Below are 24,830 nucleotides of genomic sequence, written 5' to 3'. Positions count from 1 at the left end.
CCCAAAACCCCCCCCCCAGGCCTGTTTAAAACTATCCCTGAAAATGTAACACTGTGATTTTGCTGTTTAGCATTGTAGCCGCTGACTTAATTGTAGGAGGCCAAGCAGAAAATTTAGGGGCTCAACTTAAATTAGCCTGCAATGAAAGTTATTCTTCAAATTAACTGTATTTCTGACAAAAAATTTGATAATATAGACTTAGCTTTTTATGCATTTGTTGAACATGTCATTATGTACAATTAATCACATTTTAAGAATACTAATTTGAACCCAAACTAATATAAATCCCTTGACTAATTCTAGGCATAAGGAAGCAAATGACATTTTGCAGTACAAAAATAATATAATACGCTACCAGTCCAATAAGAATGCTGTCTTTAAAAAATATTTATTGAAGATTTAAATAGATTGTTAAAGGTATACATAGGTTCAAAGGTTTAAGACAAAAAATACTTTGCAATAAGGGTTGTTAGCTACATTTGTTGGCATGAATTAAGCTATAATTAACATTTCTACAACATTTATTATTTTTAATACATGTAAGCATTGACTTTACTACTAGATATTTAAAATTGATAAATTGTATCTGTTAACATTATTTAATGTAGGATGACCAAACATGAATAATCAACAAATATATTTCAATTTACTACGATTAACAATGATGTTACTGTTAGTTCATTGCCCTAACTAATGTTAATGAACAAGACTTGATGCATTGTAAAGTTTCAGCAAGATTTTTAAAATCTGTATGTAAGCAATAAGGTACGAGAGGCTGTGCTGTATCGTGAATAAGTAACGGCTGAAGGGCGGTGTTTTATCGTGAATAAAGCACACCTATTGACCAATCAGAATCAAGGATTGGAACTAACCGTTTTATAAAATGTTGTTAAATATGTGAATACAGGGGGGAAAATAAGTATTTGACACATCAGCACCTTTATCTGCAAGGGGGTTTCCAAGTGGGCCACCGACACAAAATGTCCACCAGATGTAGCCATCAAGACAAACATTGAATAAAAGAGGCCCAAGGAACCATCAAGATTTAAAGATCATTTGTGTGGAAGAATGGGCCAGAATCACTCCTGAGCAATGCAGACAACTGGTCTCTCAATACAAGAGGCATATAGAAGCTGTAATCACCACAAATGCTTTTCTACAAAGTATTAACTAAAGTGTGTTCAATATTTATTCCCTGTGTCATTTCACTTTATTTATTATGACTCAACTTTTATACTTAAATGTTATGATTTCTTTGAATAAATTCTATATTTGGCTTGATGGCAACATCTGGTGGAAACCCTGTGTCAACAGGCCACCTAGAAATCCCCCCACCGACAAAAATGCTGATGTGTCAAATTCCCACTTTCTAATACTTATTAGTAATTGTGGATTTTTAGGGAATTAACATCTTCGTTTTACAACAACACAAAAACATACAGATATAGTTGACACACAAACAGAAATGATAATAATTATAAAATTCAGGCCTGAAGCAGGCAGGACCTTTGTTGCATGAACAATGTTGGATATTTTAGATTTCACAGCATCTTTGTCTTCAGACCGAATAGCAAAGAAGATGGTGGCACCATTTTGGATTATCATGTTAAATGAATGTTGTTCAACTGATCCAGCCTCTTGAGGTGAGACTGCAGACGTGTTGACTAAAGAAGCATCGCTGAAGTTCAGAAGAAGCATTTCATGGTCATTGCTCCATCTGATCTCGTAGGATTTAGCTTGAAAGAAAGAAAATATGTCATGAATGACGGGCCACTGAATGAATACGTAATGTTCCCTACTTTATGAGCAGGTTGTTATCGCAAAAGAAGCCCCTTCAGTCTGATACAAGATCCAGATCACACTGACGGGGCTTACATTATTTCTGCAATAACAACCTGCTGCCATGGCCGTAGCCAGCTATGAGGTCACAGAGGTCCGGACCTTGGTAATTTTTTCATATAAAAAATAAAATTTGAAGATCTCTCCGAATGACTAATTCGTTTTTCAAAACGATTCCGCATATATAATTAAGTTTGGACAGTTTACTGTGTAGTTTAGTGTAAAATGACGAAGATTGGCTTAAGCTGCGACGGCGGGTACATAATTTGCAGTGTTGCCAGATCCCATTGTTAAAAATCCTCTTCAGGCGTAGTGTTTAAGCAATTAATGTGACACTTTGACATTATCTATAAAGTGATGGTTAGGTGTAGGTTAGTATTAGCGATTTCGCTGATTTATTTCTGAAATACAAGGTTTTACAAACTTTTTTTTTAAGGCCAATTATTTGTCCTTGTTTTTAGTACTAATATCTGGCAACATGGAAACTGAAAGTTATCAAATAAGACGCAACATTCAGCGCGAGCAGGGGCCCGTACCATGAAAATGGTTAAACAAACTCAGGGTTACAGGATTAGTTTCAGGTTGACAAAACCAAGCCAATGTGCAGGCCTTGTTGGTAAAAGCTATTTTCATGGTACCCAAAACCCAGGATTTGCACAAACTAATCCTAAACAAAGCTGGCTAACCAACTAAACCAGGTTCATGGTATAGGCCCCAGGTTATTGCTGACAGGATAAAAGCAGTAAGATAAGAGTATAGTAGTCATCATAATTGTGTCTGTAAGATATTAACAGTATCAACAACACTAAATAACACAAAACAGAAAATAACTCTGGTACAAAGATGTAGAAGAACTGGGTTTAAATAAAATATGCCAAATATGTTAAAACACGTAGTGTAAAACGGTAAAGCTAATCTCAACATCTCAACATTATGAATTCTGTTATTTAATTTAATGTAGAAGTTAACCTTTAACAAAGTCTTGCTGAAAACAATAAGAGCACTAAACAAGTTCTTGTATAAAATCTTGTAACGTTTTTGTTATATAATATTGCTTATTAAAATGATTACAAAAATAAACATTGTTGCATGAAAAAGTAATAAATAATCCAGCAGTCCCTGTCCATCCCCCAAAACAGAGAGTGTGTACCCAAAGTGTATAAAGGTTAAGACAGAATATTTAAGATCCCAGTTAAAAATAAAGTATGCTTCAATGTACTTAAACCACTTAAATACTAGCAAATACATTTGTAAGTTATGTAAAGTTATACTACAAATATACTTATTAAAAGTAAAGTTCTACTTGAGCAGTACTTCAGCTTACCTGAAAAAGTAAGAATATCAGTACCAACTAGATTTTTATTGAAATAAATGATGTCTCAAAATAACACATAGATGTTCTTAACTTAATTTTTAGAAGTACCAAAAACAAATGTGATATATAATGAGTGCACAAAAATAGTACATTTACTAAGTGTACTTAAAAAGTGTATTTTATTTATGTGCACTCTTTTCACCTGGAATAGCATTTGCTAAAGTCAGGATAGGCAGGAATTATCAAAAAAACGCCCCCAAAACACATGAACGCGTGACGCTGACCGGCTCTGCGGGAGAAGCATTTACCTGAGACGAGCGGAGAGGAAGGAGCGCGGTGCATAGTAACATCATGTCACAATCACATGTAATAATACACCTAACTTTATCACTATGAATATAAACAAATAGGATGGCTTTTATTACTCACTATTAAGCGAGCATATCGATACTGGTAAAGTTTAAAATATATTTTGTTTAATTCGGTAACAAACAAGCTAGTTATATTTATAAGACAAAGTTAAAAACAGATTGCATTGATACAAGTTTTTTATTACCATCAGTTACACTGTGATGAAGGTGGAAGATTCATAACATCTACAGTGTCGTTTTGCATGTAAGAGTTTTCGTGATGAAAGCATTGTTGACTCTGATGAGGACTACACTGCGGAGACAATACCGCTACTGCATCGTCATCGACTGCATATGCAGGTACTGTGAGTTCTGAATGTTCTTTCTCTGCTGTACTTTTGCTCTTCCTAAATTTCGTGCCTCGTGCATGTTCAAATCAATCGGGTGTGCGCATGTGTGGGCAGATTCTGGAGCAACAGGGGTGGTGCCATAGTCGCGCAAGCCAATCATTTGTTTCGTCCCCAATGGAAATAACTAGCTGTGTTTAAAACAGTCGTGAGAGGTCTAAAGACACTCGAGTTTTATACTCTCTTTTTCAGAGTACTTACATTTTACTTATGCATTGGTATATAAAGACAGTTTAAACAAATTTGTAAAAAAGTGTTTTAGATAATTCCTGCCTATCCCGCCTTTGACTCTTAACACCCCACCCTGGACCTCTGTAATTTTCATACCCTGGCTACGGCCATGCCTGCTGCCTGTACATTATCCCTTACATACCACGGTTAAAACATTGCTTGATGGTTATTTTAAGATATTTGACAGATTAGATGTGCATTTATCAAAAAATAATGCACACTTGTGGAACCTTTCTCAACCAATCAGAATAAAGCATTTAACATCCCACTGTTATAAATATAAAAATAATTCATATTCAGATTGCAGACTACAAAGTTTCTGTATTTTTATTTCAACACTAAAGACTAAGTGAAATCATTTCAAATTTTCTTTCTCAAAGATTATTGTATCAAAATCTACTCTACCTGTTCCCAGGTCAAGATCCTCCCCTGGAGCCGTCCAGGTGAGAAATACAGTGTCTTCCTTGATTTCAGCTTTAAGATCTGTGATTTTGTTAGGAGGGTAATTTGGTGGTTTTGCTCCTGAAACGAAAGACACCTCAAAACTTTCTCCAGTGGCTGTTCTGGTAAAGTTTCCTACCACAAGTGGTTGTTCTTTAACTGGAGGCTTTGGCAGGTTCAGCTTCACTTTATCTGAAAAAAAAGGAAACATTTGATTTCTATGCAAGTAACTTTTCTCTCAAAGCCTGTGTAGCTAATTCTTACAGATATATACAGATATATAAAGGGAGTTTATAGACATTAAAAATCAAATTGGTTCACATTATGCTCTGCAGTATAATTTTATTTTTTTGCAGAATTGGGTATGTCTGATATGGATACCCACGAAATTTGAAGTAAATTAATAAAAAGTTTCTCATTTTACAGAAAACTTTGTGCTCCACGTCTTATATTTTTAAAAAATTGATGATGCAGTTTTGGGGACAAGATGATAGCCAATGTAAATTGCAGAAGTCATAAGCTGTATGGTACATTTGAGATATAAGAACTGAGAAGTTAAGGAAATATTTGTTAAAGCCCTCCAAAATTGTAACATTTTAAGATTTGATCTCTTTCAGGATTTCTTTAAACATGCATTTAGTATACATATACAATACATGCTGAGATGTTCAGATGACCAATGCAAGACTTTTATTTGATGATTTTGTTTGTTGAAGAAAAAGAATGATGACTGACTGTAAACTGAGTCTGTCTACTGTATGTTTACTGTATTCTGGCATCAGTTATTGTGTCATTATAAGCACCACATGACTGCCATATTGCCCTGCGCAACATGAACAACAATTACTGATCGCCCCTTTAAGATCTGAAGTTTTTCAGTTTTAAGTTAAATAACACTGGTTTACCATTCACCACGTCACTCTTCCTGTGGAGAGTAAACCTGGCTTGTCCATCTTTATTCCTCACTCGCACTTTCAAGCTGCTTCTACCCTTCACTAACTTTGTGAAATATCTGGAATAGATCCCGTCATCTTTGAAAGCGTCAGCTCCTGTAAAACATGTTAATTTGTTTATTTACATTTTAAAAAGAGTGTGTGCATAGGAAAAGAATGATGGGTAATTTACCTGCACCATTATCCAGGAGCTGTATTATCTCTGGGGCACCAGTTTCAGGTTCCAGTGTGGCCCACACTTCAGCATTAACTATAGATCTGTAGTTCTGACTAACTTCAGCAAACACAATCATGGGTTTACTGCCGTTACTAACCTGCTGGTTAACATGAGCTTTGACAATGATAGGAGGAACATCAGCATCTGCTGCTTGACTAGTTGAGGTTATAGTCAAAGACTGAGATCTTCCACTCAGAATACTGTACTTCCAGTCACCAGCCTACCCAATACAGAAAGAAAAAGGACATCTTTAAGACTTTTGCAAAACACAAATTGTCTTATGAAATTACCAATGATATGCTTAAATGATTAAAAGTTTTTATTGTATTATAGTAGCACAAATGTTTTTTAGCTGATGGTTCGAACTATATACTTAAGCCATATACAAATGGTCCAAAATTGGTCCTGATAGCTGTCTCTGAGGCACTACACTTTAAATGGATCCTAATATGTGCCATTTGCCGAAAAATACATTTGGTACCAATATGGTGCATTTTAGAGGTACTGTACTAATATGTACATCTGAGGTACTAATATGAACTCTTTAGGTACTCAGTTAAAGCCCAAGTGACAGCCCACACTGTACATTTTTTTCATGAAAACTGTTAAATAACTGGCAGCAGCGGGTTCCAAACAAAAAAGCGGGTTAAATGATTTTTACCCATCCACTGCAAGTCATGAACACACACAGACACAAATACTAGATTGACTTGATTGTAATCCAAAGACTTGATTGTAACCCAGAGGTTGTTGGTTCAATTCCCACAGTTGGAATGAAGTGACCGAAGCGTTTTTAGTGTTGACGTGATAATTGGCCAGTATTTATGTCTGTCGATGACTTGCAGTCACTGTAAAAAGTAATACCTAGCTAACTTATAAAAATTGAGGCAAATGGCTGCATATGATGTTTTAATTTGAATCAACTTGTAGCCTTTTTAAAGTATAATTCACACTGTAATATTACTTAATACAAATGCAACAAAATTAAGTTGAGTCAACTAATAGTTCTAGTATTACTCACGTTAATTTACTTTTCTTGGTACAGATAACTTATGGTTTGTTGTTGTTGTTTCCATAAACATTGATTTAGACTCTATCTTTCTGTGAGATGAGGGCACGGATTGTTTATTCAATCAACGTGCGCATCCAGTTTAGTTTTGGGCAGCTGTAAAGTGCGACATACTTCAGTATGCAGTGTATGCACAAGCACCTGTCTTCTAAACAATGGTAACTACAAAACTCAAATATGAAACAAAAACTCTTCTAAATCTCGAAGATAAATGAACATCAAACACTAATTAAAAACACATAAAATAGCGTTTAAATTTAAATTTCATTGTCCAAATGCAGTCCCATGCAAAGCATGCTGGGAACTACGAGTCTACTGCCTAGTTGATGATAAAATGAAGCTGAATTTACTCAATAAAGTGTTCATTTAGAATTACTCAAATTATTAATCTTTTTATGTTATTTTAACTCAAATTTTGATTAAAAATCCAAGAATACATTTTTTTAATACAGTTTACTCGTTTTATCTTTGTTAAATCTACTAAGGCAAAGAAACACTTTTTACAGTGTGGATGGGTAAAATGCGGAGACAATCATAACTCTTTTTCTTTTATTGATCACTTGATGTTTGATCATAATAATATGGGGAAAATCTGTAAAATAGCCATATTTGGCTGCAAAATTTTTAAAGAAAAAATCTGTAAAATTATTGTTTTTGGACATTATTGGAATTAAGACATTTTACTTTAATTTTACTTTTTTGTTTGGAACCCACTGCTGAAAGTCATTTGACATTTTTTCTGTCAATGTACTGTAAAAGTCATACCTCTGCAGTTCCTGGAATTTTTAGCGTGATTGTCTTCGCTGTTGTATCTGAAATCATATCACTCAAACTGTAGATGTACCCACTTGGTGCCTGTATGTAACCAGTAGGTAAACTGCTTTCAAATATGATTAAAAAGCTGGTTTTGTTACCAACAGTCGGATCCACTGATACAGTTCCATTAAACCAGCCAGCTGTTCTTATTCCAGCACTCTCAAGCTGCAACCAACAAAGAAAATAAGCACATTAATACACATAATATTAGACTGAATTCACACTGCAGACCTTGGGCATTCCGATTTTATGCCCCATGAAAGAAAAAAATTGGAATTGAGTCACTTGAAACATGTAGTGTAAATGTGGCCTTAGACTTTGCTTACACAAAAACAATGTAGTGAAAAATGCAAATAAAGCATTTATATAAAAAACTGATGTATACACGACAGTGCTGTCTAAAAGATTTTGGTTTACACAGATCCGTAAAGACTATTAAATCCCCTGTTTATGTATGCCAGGCAATGTTATCTTGTGAAGTAACACTACAAGCCTGCATGCATATGCATTCATCTACATAGTGATAAATACATTAAGCAGATGGACGATGAGGTAGGTTTACTGCAAGTGACCTTGGACTACACTATAAAGTCTGCATATTTTGTAAACTTAAACTTTGTTTTGTTTATGCCTATACACCAATACACATGCGCATGATGTCACCATTATCCCAGATTCACGTTTACATAGTTTACACAGAGACGACAAGCAGGCCCGGCTGCAGGACTGAGGGGGCACATTACATTTTTAGGGGGCTTAACCTTAAACCAATATAACCACACATATTTCATGATTTTTCTTTTCAGATTTTTGAGCACAGTGTTCCCTAAATATTTAATATCCTTTATTTTCCATTGAATTTCTTCATTAAAACACAGTGTATCTCAAACTAAATGAACTAATATTGCAGATATCATAACTGATAATGGTAAATAAAGATTTTTGAGACCAGTAATTGCTCTCGAGGAACTCGTACGATTTACTGAGTGGTCTCCGCTGTGCCGCATGAAGTCGGTCACTTATGTGCAGTTTTCACCAATCCCGTAAGTGCATAATTATTTTTCCTTATTCTATCTTTATTTTTATGTCATGAGCATACACAGATAGATTGAACAATCAATGGAAAATTATGTAAAAAATCTAACCACAGTAGTGCCCTCTAGGCTGCAGGCGCCACTATTGTAAACGACCCCTTAGTGACCCACTCGAGATAATAAAATGGGTAATGAAGAATGTTTTACCAAACCTGAACTGGTTCTTTTGTGTAGTCTCCAGTTGGTATTGTAAGTGAAGCAAATGCATCCACTAACATATTGGAGGTTAAATCATCAGTGGCTATGATAAATTTCCCTCCTATTTTTAACATGGAATATATAGGAGAAATTAGCATTGGATTAGCACTGGATAACTCACACTTATATAAACGGACACTTACAGGATATATGCTATACTTATTAATGTGATGAACAACACCTATGACTATGTGCTTGGGTCTCTGTGTGAACTTCAAATGTTTGTGCTGTGTCACTTACCAGTCTTGTCTGCCATGTGCCTCAGAGCCTGGGCAGCGGATGTACCCAAAGCTAACAGGTGTATAATGGCACCACTTTGTACTGCATCTGGAACGCAAGTCCCAATGTTGTCTGTCGCCTCACCATCAGTGAGAAATATAATTTCATCTCCTAATACATCCAAATTGTCCGCTTTAAGTACCTGATGGTTTTAAAATAGATACAGATAACGACATTGAGCATTTATACTTTACACATCACCAACAATATAAAATGTATATGAATACAACTAACAGGGCACCTCTAAGCCTTTACTGAGGCCTTTACAGATGTATGTCCACCCGTCTGCTATGGTTGGCAATGAATTTATCAGCTCCTTTCTTGTGGTCTCATTGTCAATACGAGTCAATTTTTTAAGAATGGAAGCTTCAGTGCTAAAGGTTACGATTCCCACATAGGCTTGATCTTCAATGATGTACTGCAGGAAATGTGTGGCGGCTTGCTGCTGTCGAAGAATCCTAGGGCCATTGTAAATAAATATAAATTAAATGTATACTAAATATTTATCATTGCAAAAAATAATGAAATTACATTTTTGTTTTAAATTTAGTTTCACCAAATATTTTAAAATCAACCCAAACTTGAATTGTTCAGAATAAAAACATTTTCAACAGTAAGAACACTATGAAAATGAAATTAAATCCAATTCGAATAATATACATTTTCAACATAATGCAACAACATTAGCAGCGGGACAAAAGAAACAAGTGTTACTTTCGTCCCAACAGGAACTCCTGACATTTAAACCCGATTTAATTTTATTTTGAAAAACTCTGAGAAGACAAACTTCAGGATGTGTTAGAGCACTAAATAACCTTGATCAGTACTGTAACACATGAAACGAAAATATAAATAAATAAATAAATAACACGCTTTAAGAAAAAAATATCGCTTTACGGAGCTATTAAACATTGTATCATTAAAGTTGTCATTATGCCTTATATTGCTATCATATACTGTTGTGTACCATATTTTATCGGAGATACGAGCTTTATGACTTGGGAGCAGGGAGATAGGAGATTATGCTCTCATTGATAAGAATGGTACGGACACAGACGTTGCTGCTGCCAGCAGTGTTTAACAAATACTGCTGTCACATTGAGCCTTTTGACAAGAGACGAGGCTTCAATAGTTAACCAAAGCCGACTGTAGTTGCATACATCTATTTTAAAGGTTTACGATCCATAAGTGATACAATACAAAACATGATGAGCGGACTTTGCTGTCTAATAAGTGGAAATTAATCTTATCTGCTCGCAAACTTACCTTCGTGGCTCACGGGCTTATGGAAGCCCGTTTCCGCCATGTTGTAAAAAAAATTAAATAAAATTTTGACTTTATATCTCAGAATTCTGAGATATAAAGTCACAATTCTGAGATGTTAAATCAGAATTCTGAGATGTAAAGTCAGAATTCTGAGATACAAAGTCAGAATTCTGAGATGTTAAGTCAGAATTCTGAGATATAAAGTCAGAATTCTGAGATACAAAGTCAGAATTCTGTGATATAAAGTCAGAATTCTGAGATATAAAGTCAGAATTCTGAGATATAAAGTCAGAATTCTGATATATAAAGTCAGAATTCTGAGATATAAAGTCAGAATTCTGAGATACAAAGTCACAATTCAAGCACGTCTATTATATTTAAATAAACTTGAGCGCGTCTTTTGAGTGCGCTTGCCGGCCGCGCGTCTATATTTTAAATAAACTTGAGCGCGTCTTTTGAGTGCCCTTGCCGGCCGCGCGTCTATTATATTTTAAATAAACTTGAGCGCGTCTTAATACAAACGGGCTGGCCTCTAAACGTATTTTTTTATCCAAGGCATAGATGAATTCTCTATGAATAGTCATTATTCATCGTTTATTGCAAGAGTAACAAAAATCTATTTGATGCAAAACTCATTAGTTTCAAAAGTATATCCATGATGTTTTCTTTTTTTTAACACAATGTAGGCCTACGTTATTTAGCAATAGACATGATCTAAGTACTAAAAAAAAGATACAGACTATTTCCATTTGTTTCCAATGCATACTTGATAAATCTTGCTTGTGTATTGTATATCAGGGGTTTCCAAACGTTATCAACCCAACAGTTAATCTCAAGACTCACCATTTTTTAGAAATAGAAATATAGAGGAAAGTACAAACACATTTGTTTCCTTTAGTTTTTGAATAAGTTTACTTTAGTAATATATGGTCTTATGGTAGGGCTGCATAATTATGGCAAAAATTATAATTGTTTACTGCATTTGCACGGAATATGAAATTATATATTTGAAAAATACAGTGAATTGCAAGGCTGCAGAGAACAGTGCACTACTGCAGACTTATACTACTGAGGGTTTAAAGATATTCTTTTAATAGTCAGTCGTGAACTAAAGTGGGCCGGTCTAAGGCATGAAACTCCAGGGCTGAAAATGAGTCCCACTCCGGCCCTGGGTCCACCCATAACACTGTAGTAACTGCCTATCATTCACTCAAAGAAACCCTATTGAATGCATAGCAGTTCTCTGTGAACCACACTGAACAGCCTATCAATATTATAAACCACCTCAAATACCCTAGAAAAGGACTACCAATCACCCAGAATGCTATTGCAACACCATTGCAATCACCAAGAAAACCATAATAATATTCTTGCAACCAATTAAAATACCCAAGCCTAGCAACAACCAAGCAACCACATAGAATACAACATCCTAGCAACCACCCACAATATCCTAGCAACTTCATAGCAATCCACCATAATATTTTAGCAATAGCCTAGCAACCAACCAAAATGCCACAACAACAGCCAGCAACCACCCATAATATCACAGCAATTGCCAGTGTAGCAATTAGCCAGGAAATCAGAGAAATAACATAGCAAGCACACATAATGCCACAACAACAGCCAAGCAACCACCCATAATATCACAGCAATTGCCTTGCAACCCCACGGAACACCAGAGCAACAGCCTAGCAACCACCCATAATACCCTAGCAATAGTGTAGCAATTAGCCAGGAAATCAGAGAAATAGCATAGCAATCACAAAGAATGCCATAGCAACTGCCTAGCAACCCCAAAGAACACTAGAGCAACAGCCTAGCAACCACATTGAATGCCAGAGCAACAGCCTCACAATCACCCATAATATCCTAGCAATTGTCTAGCAATCACATAGAAAACCATAGCTAAACCCTAGCAACCACTTAATAACCATAGCAAAAGCCTAGCAACCACCCATAATACCCAAGCAATGACTTAAAACACACACAGAATGCAACAGAAACAGCCTAGCAACCACACATAATACCTTAGCAACGACTTAAAACACATCATATAGATGAGATATAAAGTCAGAATTTTGAGATGCAAAGTCAGAATTCTGAGATGCAAAGTCAGAATTCTGACATTGTATCTCAGAATTCTGACTTTGTATCTCAGAATTCTGACTTTATATCTCAGAATTCTGACTTTGTATTTCAGAATTCTGACTTTGTATCTCAGAATTATGACTTTGTTTCTCAGAATTCTGACTTTATATCTCAGAATTCTGACTTTGTATCTCAGAATTCTGACTTTATATCTCAGAATTCTGACTTTATATCTCAGAATTCTGACTTTATATCTCAGAATTCTGACTTTATATCTCAGAATTCTGACTTTGTATCTCAGAATTCTGACTTTATATCTCAGAATTCTGACTTTGTATCTCAGAATTCTGACTTTGTATCTCAGAATTTTGAGATACAAAGTCAGAATTTTATTTTATTATTTTTTACAACATGGCGGAAACGGGCTTCCATATCCTTCTGCACAGAAGCATTACAGCTATCGAGTTTTAATAAATGTACTCAAACCTAACTATTTTCACTTGTTAGTGTCTAACAAACAGAATTATTGTATTAATTAACCCTCAAGAGTTCCTTTAAAAAACTTCCTTAAAGGCCACAAAATGACACCTTCACAAAAACTGCTCTAAAAATATCATACGTCAATATTTTTTTTTTTCATTTTAAACTATGCAGTTTTTTATAACTACTTCTTTCTGAAACATACATATGAAATATGAATTAAATTTGTGGAAATTTTAACCCTTTATATGCCTGTTTGTTTACATTAGCCCATGTTTTTTTTAACAGAAAAAAAACCCGAAATATTTTCCAAAAAACACATTTGAACCACCATGTGATTATTATTATTATTATACCCCGAGATGGGTCAAAGATTGGTAGCAACATTGATTTTCATGCATTGTTATTTTTTGAACAAGGTCAGATTTTATAAAAAACTTCCTTAAGTGTTCCTAAGGCCACAAAATGACACCTTCCCAAAAACTGCTCTAAAAATATCATACGTCAATATTTTTTTTTCATTTTAAACGATGCAGTCTTTTAGAACTACTTCTTCCTGAAACATACATATTAAATAATAATGTAATTTGTGGAAATTTTAACCCTTTATATGCATGTTGGTTTACATTAGCCCATGTTTTTTTAACAGAAAAAACAAAAAAACTAAATACCCCCCCCCCCCCCCCCAAAAAAAAAAACATTTGAACTACCATTTGATTATAATTATTATAAGACCCTAGGATGGGTCAAAGATTGGTAGCAACATTGATTTTGATGCATTGTTATTTTTTGAACAGGGTCAGATTTTATACAAAACTCACACTTGTGATCCTAAGGCCAAAATGATCCTAAGGCCAAAATGACATCTTCCCAAAAACTGCTCTTAAAATATCATACATCAATCATTTTTTCCGCTTTAAACTATTAAATCTTTTAACACTACTTCTTCCTGAAACATACATGTCAAATATTAATTATATTTGTGGAAATTTTAACCCTTTAAATGCCAATATGTTAACATAAATCAAACCACAGTGTTCGCCTGATGTCGTGAAACCTTTTGTTGGACACCGTAGCCCAGATAGTCCCCTGTCCTGATTTCTCACTCCAGAGACTAAGGACTGATTCATTTTTAGCTGTAAACACCGGTCAAAATGAGCAGCCCCACATTAGCCTGCAGTTTCTCTGTCTCAAGATCTCTCCAGTCTGTGACTGTCTCCCATGTAGGTTTGTCATGGCCTCAATATGCTGCAGGATTTCATGCATCAGCATCAATGAAAAGCTTGAAGTCAGGGCTGATTCGGGCAGTGGCATAGTTTGTGAGCCCTGGGATCAAATCTCTGGCTGCTGGGAAGTAGCGGAGCGTTTCCATGTTTGTGGGAGACCAGAAGATTTTTCAATATTTGACATCCATCCTGCCGCCACTTCAACCATCTCCTCTCCGCTCTCACCTTGTGACAAGTCTTCTGAAGATCCCTCTAATGAATTAGACTCCAGCTGGTCTACTTCTACCTCTGAGGCCTCCGTGTCGACCTCAGAATCCTCGGAGGAAGATGAGGAGCCATCCTCGCTCTGGAAGTGCATGATTTTAGGAGCCTTATGTGTGCTGTAATGCCTTGCCATTTTCACTACTTCTGCCATACTGTTCATACTTATAGCAGTGTACTTGCATAAACAACATGAGTTAGAAACAAAATGAACATTGATTTTGTTTCGGTTCTGGCCTGTCATCGTTTTTATTACTGAATTAGTTTATAATGCAGAATGTGCCCTTCAAAGAGAGAAGAATTTGGATATGTTGAATACGCACCCTGCCCCACTCAACACCGACCCACCCCCTTACCACTCAGACACACTTTTTTTACACACACACCAATTTTCAACATTAAAGGTTTATCTTTTCAGCAGCTATGCGGTCCGCAGAAAACAGCAACAATTTAGACATTTTGATGAATGCATGAAATGGTAAAAAGTAGCGCCACCTGGTGGACAAGTATAAAAATTAAAACTTCAAGGCCAGTAGTTCAAAATGATATATTGACATTAAGGTATGTATTAGTTTATGTTAAGATAAATGGGGGGGTCAAAAATGGTAGTTATAATGGTTTTCAATGGGGCATTTTTGTCCTTAGGAACACATTAGTCGGTTTTTGCGTAGCTTAGCCATTTTAAGCTAATTTAAAAAACTGAAACCAAAATTCTAAAATGTATCAAAAATGATTAACCTTTGGCAAGTTTGGGCGATATTCAATCATCACAGTCAAGATGGTTTAAAAATCAAAATCAAAATGGCACAAAATGTCCCTAGGAACTCTTAATGGTTTTAAACAGTCATTTTCTCTACAATAAATAAAAACTTTTACTTGTGTTTTACATGCACAACATAATTTAATGGTGGTATCCAAAACATTCAATTTAATTAAAAAATGAATTCAATAAAAACATTGCTACTTGTGTTTTACATGCACAAAATAATTTAATGGTGATATCCAAAACATTCAATTTAATTCAAGTATTATATTAGATACATTTTAAAACTTCAGTGTTTTAAAATGTATGTTATAAAACAGTTAGTTCCAATCCTTGATTCTGATTGGTCAATAGGTGTGCTTTATTCACGATAAAACACTGCTATAACCGCTCCACCCAGCGGTTCTTTTTATCACTGCGCTCTTAGCAACACCATTAGCAACCACACATATCGGTTTGTTGTTTTTATTTGAGCTTTCATGCATCTAACCGGCAGAGGGCGTCAGTAGCCTCTTTCACACAGTAATTCTGGTAAATTACCATGAATTTACCAGAATGAATTTACCAGCAAATACAAAAACGTGCTGTTCACACACGCAGTGGCGTTCCGTTATTTTACCAGTAAGACATCATTCACACATCAGTATCAAAATATCGGTAAATTCGTTGAGAAAGCGGAAGTACCTGTAGCACGTACGCGGCGAGCTCAGTGTTGTATTTGTAAACAATCCACGTCGTTCATATCCATGGTCCGTATTTTGTTGTTTTCACGTCTGTGGTAAACAGTCGCGAAGTTGCTCATGACCAAACAACATTGAATGAGATGACGTCAAACCGAAAATGCGTTTTTAACAACAGTACTGTTTGCACTTTAGCCTTCACAGAGGGCGTGCTAAGGACGTCAGCAATTCGGCGGTAAGCTGTTTTAAACAACTTTGGTGAAGAAATGTGGACGTAAACTTCAGGTGTGCTCAACTTTCAAGCAGCATGTGTGTGTGGAAACGTCAGTAAACAGTGCGGGGGTAAACGCGTCATCTGTATTAAAACGGTATGATTGGCCCGAAGCTGTCAGCACGGTCTGACGTCGTCCGTTCTAAATGCCGGTAATCCTATAATTTTCGTTCAAACACAGCGCTTACCGGTAAATTACTGGTAATCTTACAACCTGTCTTACTGGTAAATTGGGAGCACTGATTTACCGGAAAGGTTCTGTTCACACATGACATGTTAACGGCAATTTAACAGTAAATTACCAGTAAAGACTGTATGTGTGAAAGGGACTATTGACTTCCATTCAAAATCATGTTTTAAATTCACCCGCTTTACAGCGTATAAATCACGAAAGATTATTTTTAGAATATGTGTACATAAATTAACTGTTAATTCTGGTGTTTTTTGCAATGTTTATGCTTTAATCGGGCAGGAAAATGGATTTATAAAAAAACTTTAAGGTGAGTGTGTCTGCTGCGTTCTGTTTATGACACGGGTATAAATAATTTTTTTTTTTCATTCAGCTACACAGTCAGCGTTATTTCTCTAAATAAGTTTAGGTAACTTGTAAGTTTAGATGACATAAAAGCAGCAAATTATTGCATGCACATACAATAAGAAGTATGATTGTTTATTTAGATTTCAGAATAAGCACGTTTATTGTCATTAATACTAAATATGCTGCGGTCTGTCTGCTGATCTGTAATGAAGATGAATGTATAATAACTGATTAAAAACTAAAATGTACAACTTTCAGTAAATAACTATGTACATGCGTAGGACGTTTGTGTTGTAATAATGTACAGGGTAACTTCAGATATAAAAACGAAGACTAGTCAAGTGATGTTTTATCATTAAAATCTGATCGTGTCCATTGATTTAATAGAATGTTTGGGTATACCAACATGGCGGCGCGATGGCTTCACAGTTGTGACGTCATGCGCAATCCAGTCATTTATATATAGATCAGTGATTGAAACACATTTTTTTTCATGATAAGGGACTATTTTTTCTAGCGGAAGGACTGCTTTTTATTGATTTAACTTCATAAAAGTTGCACTAATATTTTTTTTTACTTTAATATTGTGTGGTAACCGTTTTATAAAAGCAATAAGGTACATGAGGCAAGTGTACAGCCTCTCGTACCTTACTGCTTACATAAGCATAGTAATACGTAAATATTCAAAATACATCCATAACTGATATCATAGGTTAACACAGATACAATCATAGTTAAGTCTTTCTTTATTAAGCCCATTACTGAGTGTATTTGTGTTTGTGAGTTTGTGACTGTGTTGATGTCTGAGGTGGTGACTCGGATGGGGCACCAGTCATCGTTAGATATCTCACCAAACATGATGACAAAACCAATGCATAGTGACTAACTAAGTCAACGGCAGGCAATTTGTGTTTTAAATTCACTTCAGAAACGTGAATAGCGTAAAGAAAAATCTAGCAGCCTCAGAAACTATACATTAGACTTTAGCACTACCATTACTTTGAGATAAAAATGTTATACATAATATAAAAACTGTTATTATATAATTCATATAACTGAAACATAAATAACCAGTGTTTGGAGGACATTTACCTCAGTGGACGTGTTGCTCGACGAGGATTTTGTTGCGATTCTCAATCTTGAAGAGAAATATGCAGCGAAGCTCTCCCGCGTAGTGAAGAAGAGGTGGAGTTACGAGGTTTCTCAGACAGTTGAAATGTCCAATGGAGTTAAGAGGTTTGCGCTCAAGCTTTTAACAGACCCACGTGAGGACTGACCAATAGCATCGATTTGTGAAAAAATATGAAATTGACAAAATTTGGACATAAAAGGTTTCCGCCCAACAGCGACGATATGAAGATTTTTGTTTCAAAACGAGATTATTCTGTTTTTTATTTTTGTCAAAACATGTTTATTATTATGTTATCATGTTTTTATTGTGTTTTATTTAGGGATGGCTGACGTGAAACACTCGTTCCGAAGCTTTGCGAGACCCCGAAGCGCAGATGTGTCGAAACACTGATCCGAAGCGCGATTCAAAACACCCATGTCACGTGACTATGACCAAATGAAGCCTCGAAGTGTTTCACCAAGTGTTTCATCAGGTGTGGTCTGCCGAATCAGCGTTTGATTTGCACGGTCGGGAACAGACAACACAATCGCACATCTGTATTAAAGTGAAATAAACGCATATTGACCTTGTGGGTTTTTGTGAGAGGAGTTTTTTAAAGGCTGGAGAAATTATCTGTAAAAAAAGAAGTAGGCTAATTCCTTCCACACACAGCAGATATTTATATGTGACATGGTGGCTTGATATATTTTATTAATTTCTTATTGTTTATGTGGTATTTATCTCTATTCAATTTATTTATTAAATAGACCAGCTTATAGTTATTGACAATGGTGAGCCTAAAAGCTCATGTAGTTGTAAAACAGATGTTAAAACAACAACAACAAAAAATAAGTAACTTCATTGTGACGATGGAAATAGTAACGCGTTTCCAGGGATTCGATCCTAAGTGTTTTTTGCATGAGAGTCGAGTACACTATCCACTCTCCCACCTGATCACTTGTGTTAATCTATCAACATGTGGGATACAATTTGTCAGCGCTCGTCCAAAACCTTGTCATGGTTGCTCTATGGTAATACGTGCGAATGACCACTAGGTGTCACTGTGGACGCGGTTTCGAACCATGTTTCGAAGCCTCGACACAATTGATTCAACTGTTTCAGTGTTTCACAAAGCCTCGCTCTGCCCATCACTAGTTTTATTGTGTTACTTAGCTGTATTTTTTGTGTTTTAAAACTTCTTACACTCTGAGGCTATTTTGGGGATTTTCTCCTGGATTTGGCCTACCCAATTTCAAAAGCTTCCCATACCCACATGCAGAGGTGTACATACAAAAGTTTGGTATCATTTTACAGGAAACCCTTTGAAATTTCATAAAACACTGTTGAAAGTTATAAACATGGTTGTATGTTTTGTCAGTCCTCAAATAAACACAAAAATAAATAGGCGGTTCTGGATGTTTTTTTTCTAAAGTCTGTAAAAGTTTATAACTCTGGCCCTGAGTGGTAACGAAACCTGCAGACAGTTTTGTTCGATTCCAGCAAATATCAGCTTACAGAGAAAAAGGGATTTTTTTCTCTATCACAATCTATGGAAAAGTTATTCTAGTCCAAATGAAGGGAAGAATAATAGCCTTTTTGTATTTAATTTCCGCCTAAAAATATTTGAAGTGTCCCCATTACCACATACTTTAGAATAAATGCAATTTCTTTATATCATTTTACAGAAAACCCTTTGAAGTTACATAAAAAGCTGCTGTATGTGACAAATATTGATATTTATGTTGTTTTTCATATGATGAAACACCAAATTTTATTTTTTTATGTTGTAAACAATGTCTTTGAAAGTGGATAACTCTGGTTCTCTGTGCTCTAGCAGACTGCAGACAGGTTGTAACCAGCAGCAGACAGTAAACACCCAAAAAAGAATGATCTCTTTAGCATGTCGAATTCAAAAGTTATTCTTATTTTACTGAAGGGAATAAAATAATTTTTTTATATAAAAGTACTTTGTTTTGTTTTGCACATACAGTATTGTTCAAAATAATAGCAGTACAATGTGACTAACCAGAATAATCAAGGTTTTTAGTATATTTTTTATTGCTACGTGGCAAACAAGTTACCAGTAGGTTCAGTAGATTCTCAGAAAACAAACAAGACCCAGCATTCATGATATGCACGCTCTTAAGGCTGTGCAATTGGGCAATTAGTTGAAAGGGGTGTGTTCAAAATAATAGCAGTGTCTACCTTTGACTGTACAAACTCAAAACTATTTTGTACAAAAAAAAATTTCTGGGATTTAGCAATCCTGTGAATCACTAAACTAACATTTAGTTGTATGACCACAGTTTTTTAAAACTGCTTGACATCTGTGTGGCATGGAGTCAACCAACTTGTGGCACCTCTCAGCTGTTATTCCACTTCATGATTCTTTAACAACATTCCACAATTCATTCACATTTCTTGGTTTTGCTTCAGAAACAGCATTTTTGATATCACCCCACAAGTTCTCAATTGGATTAAGGTCTGGAGATTGGGCTGGCCACTCCATAACATTAATTTTGTTGGTTTGGAACCAAGACTTTGCCCATTTACTAGTGTGTTTTGGGTCATTGTCTTGTTGAAACAACCATTTCAAGGGCATGTCCTCTTCAGCATAGGGCAACATGACCTCTTCAAGTATTTTAACATATGCAAACTGATCCATGATCCCTGGTATGCGATAAATAGGCCCAACACCATAGTAGGAGAAACATGCCCATATCATGATGCTTGCACCTCCATGCTTCACTGTCTTCACTGTGTACTGTGGCTTGAATTCAGAGTTTGGGGGTCGTCTCACAAACTGCCTGTGGCCCTTGGACCCAAAAAGAACAATTTTACTCTCATCAGTCCACAAAATGTTCCTCCATTTCTCTTTAGGCCAGTTGATGTGTTCTTTGGCAAATTGTAACCTCTTCTGCACATGCCTTTTTTTTACAGAGGGACTTTGCGGGGGATTCTTGAAAATAGATTAGCTTCACACAGACGTCTTCTAAATGTCACAGTACTTACAGGTAACTCCAGACTGTCTTTGATCATCCTGGAGGTGATCATTGGCTGAGCCTTTGCCATTCTGGTTATTCTTCGATCCATTTTGATGGTTGTCTTCCGTTTTCTTCCACGTCTCTCTGGTTTTGCTCTCCATTTTAAGGCATTGGAGATCATTTTAGCTGAACAGCCTATCATTTTTTGCACCTCTTTATAGGTTTTCCCCTCTCCAATCAACTTTTTAATCAAAGTACGCTGTTCTTCTGAACAATGTCTTGAACGACCCATTTTCCTCAGCTTTCAAATGCATGTTCAACAAGTGTTGGCTTCATCCTTAAATAGGGGCCACCTGATTCACACCTGTTTCTTCACAAAATTGATGACCTCAGTGATTGAATGCCACACTGCTATTTTTTTGAACACACCCCTTTCAACTAATTCAACTAATTGCCCAATTGCACAGCCTTAAGAGCGTGCATATCATGAATGCTGGGTCTCATTTGTTTTCTGAGAATCTACTGAACCTACTGGTAACTTGTTTGCCATGTAGCAATAAAAAAATATACTAAAAACCTTGATTATTCTGGTTAGTGTATAATAAATAGCAAGGGATTAATCATGCACACAACCAAAGAAAATGCTGCGAATGGACTCATTTTTTAAAGTAGGACCTAAGATAAAAGATGGTGTAGCATTTGTGGCTATCTGTGCTATCTGAGACAGTTCACGCTTAAGTTTCACATACGTTTACAAAAGACAATTTTTTACCTCATTATTCATTTGACTGTTGTTAGAGATGTGATGATAATAGAACAAAAATACAAAAAGACGTAGCCTTATTCCTGAGAATGAGAGCTTTAAATTGAGATGAGACTTGCCCATGTTTCTCATTATTTAAAAATATGAAATATGTGAATATTAAATGATATTAAAAAAATATGGGGGGGGGGGGTGATAGTGTAAATTAAGTGTAAATAACTTTCTTACAGTAAAATATATGTCAAAGTGATGCATATCTGCAGAAAGTAGAGAGTCTAAGCTTTCAAACATTATCTCATATGTGGTACTGGGTCCATGACAGACCATTATAAATTAAAGGACTGTTTTATATTAAGAAATAATAAATAATTCTGGACCCGGTACAGGGTCCCAGAGTTAATGAAGTTATAGACTTAAATCAAAAGTTTGATTTATATTAATTGGAATGCACACAAAAAAAGATTATCTTGTTTTGGAACCAAACTCTTCATATTATAAAAATGTATGTGAATTAAAAGTTTTAATAATTTAAAATAAAGTTACATACTTTCATGCTTCCTGAGACATCAAGGATGAGACAAACAACACGCTGCTTTCTCTGTACAACATTGAAAGATGGTGCTGGTGGAGGAGATTGCAGCGGTTGCAGAGATTTAAGGGCAGCGCTGTCCACAGAATCCTCAAATATTACTGTCCATGTAGCTCTGTTACCACATTTCTTATTTTGTAGGTTTGAGGCTGCAGCATTGTGCTCATCTTCTCTGCAAAATGCAACTTCCTGGAAAATGTGTTAATATTTCCTTATATTTGCTTCATTGCAAATATAAAAACTTCTATTTTGCATTTTCCAAAAGTAATATGATTATTATTAAAAATGCTGTAGTTATGCAGCTGTTTGTCAGTAATGTATTGTAGATTTAAATGTATGTTATTTACTGGCAATACTTTGTTCAAAGTTTAATAAACATTAAACATTAACAAAGTCTTTGTCTTTACAGAATAAAAATATCAGCATTCTGGGAACAAGAAATCCTCATCAATCTTTTTTGTTTTTCCTTCAGAGTGGTTCCCAGAATGCTTTGCATGTTATTTTTTATTTGTTGTAAAAACGTGTTAATGTTTACTGTACATTTTACTTTGAAGAAACTGTTAAATAACATACATTTAAATCTACAGTAAGTTATTTGCAAAAAGTTGCAAGTATTCCTGTACACTGTAAACAATGTTTTGCTATAAAGTTCACATATTTTAACTTTATTTCATAAGTTATAATAACTCCTCTCTAGTCAAGATAAAAAATAGTAAGTTGAAATGACTTGTAGCTTATAAAAAATTAAGTAAGCAAATGTTTAACAGTGTTTTTCTACAAAAAAATGTAACAGTGTACACATTATATCATAGCAATTTAAGTGTAATGTCTGTGACACTGAAAATGTACTAAACTTCTTGACCATGACTCAGATTTGTTGTTAAATCATGCATGAATCCACACCAGGTACATACATTTTGGAGCCTTTTGTGTTTTAATTTTTGTTTGGACTACTATACCCACCTCTGATTGCTGGCCTGCGATGTGTTTGCTACATCTATAAATAAACAAGAAGACAATTCTGGTCATACTTCATAAACAGCAGCAACAACAATATTTATATTTGTAATGAGTTAATGGTTTATGACCTTGTAGCCTGAACTCCATTAGAAAAATAGAATGGATTTTCTTCATTGTAATCATCAGACGCCCCCCATCTCAGATGAGCCCATTCATGCACCAAGACCCTTCCTACAAGCAAAAAAGGCAAATGAAACAAGACTGCTGAATAAATTTGTAGTTGTTTTTATAATACCATGATAAATCTTAACATTAATGACCTCTTGAACCGTAAAAGTGTTTGAGATCATCATTTAGGAAAAAGTCTGGGGTGAAGTGAATGTACTCATTCTCTGATCCACAATCTTCATACTGCTTTGTGTACGGATCATCACCATATCCTGGATTAGCTTTATCAATTCTTATTCCGGCCTGCGTATGATGCAAAAGTCGTCATGTAAATTAAGTGATTTAACATTTTGTATAAATAAAGTGTTCAATGTTCTGTACCTTCTCATAGGATTCTGTTGTGGCTTTGGTAAAATCCTTACTGCTCCAATGAGGTGGAACTAGTATTGTAACTTTTCTAAAATAGACCATGTTGTCCATTGCTTCAAACAGATGCATTGAACCCTCAGTGAACATGTCCTGTCCAGATAAATGAGAAAATGATAAAACACTGCCAATCTCCTTCTCTCCTTCGTGCTGCATTACCACTTTGGGTGTGCATTATTTTCAAATAATTCAATGGCTCGTTGTCAACTATTCCTTACATAGCCTTTAAAAAGAACAGATAACATACAAAAATCTGTATATTCACCTTTATTCTCTCAATAAGTGTGTTGTTTTGTGGTACTCCTGAACTGATCGCAACCACAATATCAGTGTATCCATTTCCCTCCAGTTTGATTCCAGTGCAGGAGGATGACAGGAGCATCAAGCACAAGACAATGAATCTTGAGTCCATTGCTGTAGATTAACTATACTTAGCGTATTTTAGGTGAGGTTAAAATGAAGATCAGCACAGAAACTTGTTTTTTTCCTTGCAAAGTCAAGATAGACATCCAACACATGAGCTTCTGCAGAAGTAAGACACAGTTAAACAAATACTGTACTTATAGGCCTCAACACCCCTCCCACGTAGAAAAATCTTAATCATCTACAGAGCAGGCTGTTTAACATAATTGTATAAACCACTCTGTGGTATTTACTTCTGTATTAAAATGTAAATTCGGGCATTGGCACGGGTATCTGTATTCTTTCATTTCTTCACTTTATTTCTCTTTCCTCTTTTTCTCTTTCCGTTTAGTGATTGATTCTTACCTCTAAGGCATTTTCCATTTCTTTGAAGTATAACTGGTAACACTTTACAATGAAGTTGTATTTTTTAACAACCATAAATGCATTATCTAACGTGAGCTAACAATGAGCAATATATTTTTACAGCATTTAAATTTTGTTAACGTTAGTGTGTTCATTGTACATAAACCAATGTTAACATTAGTTCCCTTTCAATACGGTTCACTTCGCATTGCGTCAGTTGCTGATGCTATGGAGGAAAGTCCTGTTTACCCCGCGATTGAAGCCTATTGGAACATC

The 24,830-nt window shown here is 35.4% G+C and overlaps 1 protein-coding gene across 1 annotated transcript; it reads right to left on the bottom strand.

Moving 5' to 3' along the window:
- Positions 1-454: 454 nt before the first annotated feature.
- On the bottom strand, positions 455-24,301 carry LOC129437751 (calcium-activated chloride channel regulator 4A). The gene is made up of 14 exons (XM_055196043.2): positions 24,052-24,301; positions 23,742-23,879; positions 23,513-23,663; positions 23,321-23,423; positions 23,196-23,229; positions 22,191-22,421; positions 9,451-9,675; positions 9,171-9,351; positions 8,885-8,991; positions 7,588-7,803; positions 5,709-5,973; positions 5,489-5,632; positions 4,548-4,775; positions 455-1,736 (listed from the first exon to the last, which is right to left on the bottom strand). The coding sequence occupies exons 1-14, from the start codon at positions 24,196-24,198 to the stop codon at positions 1,405-1,407; spliced, it is 2,502 nt and encodes an 833-aa protein (XP_055052018.2). The 5' UTR covers positions 24,199-24,301; the 3' UTR covers positions 455-1,404.
- Between the last annotated feature and the right edge of the window lie 529 nt (positions 24,302-24,830).

Source organism: Misgurnus anguillicaudatus, chromosome 24 (assembly GCF_027580225.2).
Source record: "Misgurnus anguillicaudatus chromosome 24, ASM2758022v2, whole genome shotgun sequence".
In the NCBI taxonomy this organism is placed as follows: Eukaryota; Metazoa; Chordata; class Actinopteri; order Cypriniformes; family Cobitidae; genus Misgurnus; species Misgurnus anguillicaudatus.
Note: the sequence above shows the minus strand (reverse complement) of the source record. Positions and strands in the feature narration are given on the sequence as shown.

Bases quoted from the DNA above. Each gene is read 5' to 3' on its own strand.
- LOC129437751 (XM_055196043.2), bottom strand. From the start codon at position 24,198: ATGGACTCAAGATTCATTGTCTTGTGCTTGATGCTCCTGTCATCCTCC. The intron at 23,424-23,512 runs GTCATTAATGTT...TTTTGCTTGTAG, and splicing joins ACACTTTTACGGTTCAAGAG to GAAGGGTCTTGGTGCATGAA. The intron at 22,422-23,195 runs GTGGGTATAGTA...CACATTTTCCAG, and splicing joins TCGCAGGCCAGCAATCAGAG to GAAGTTGCATTTTGCAGAGA.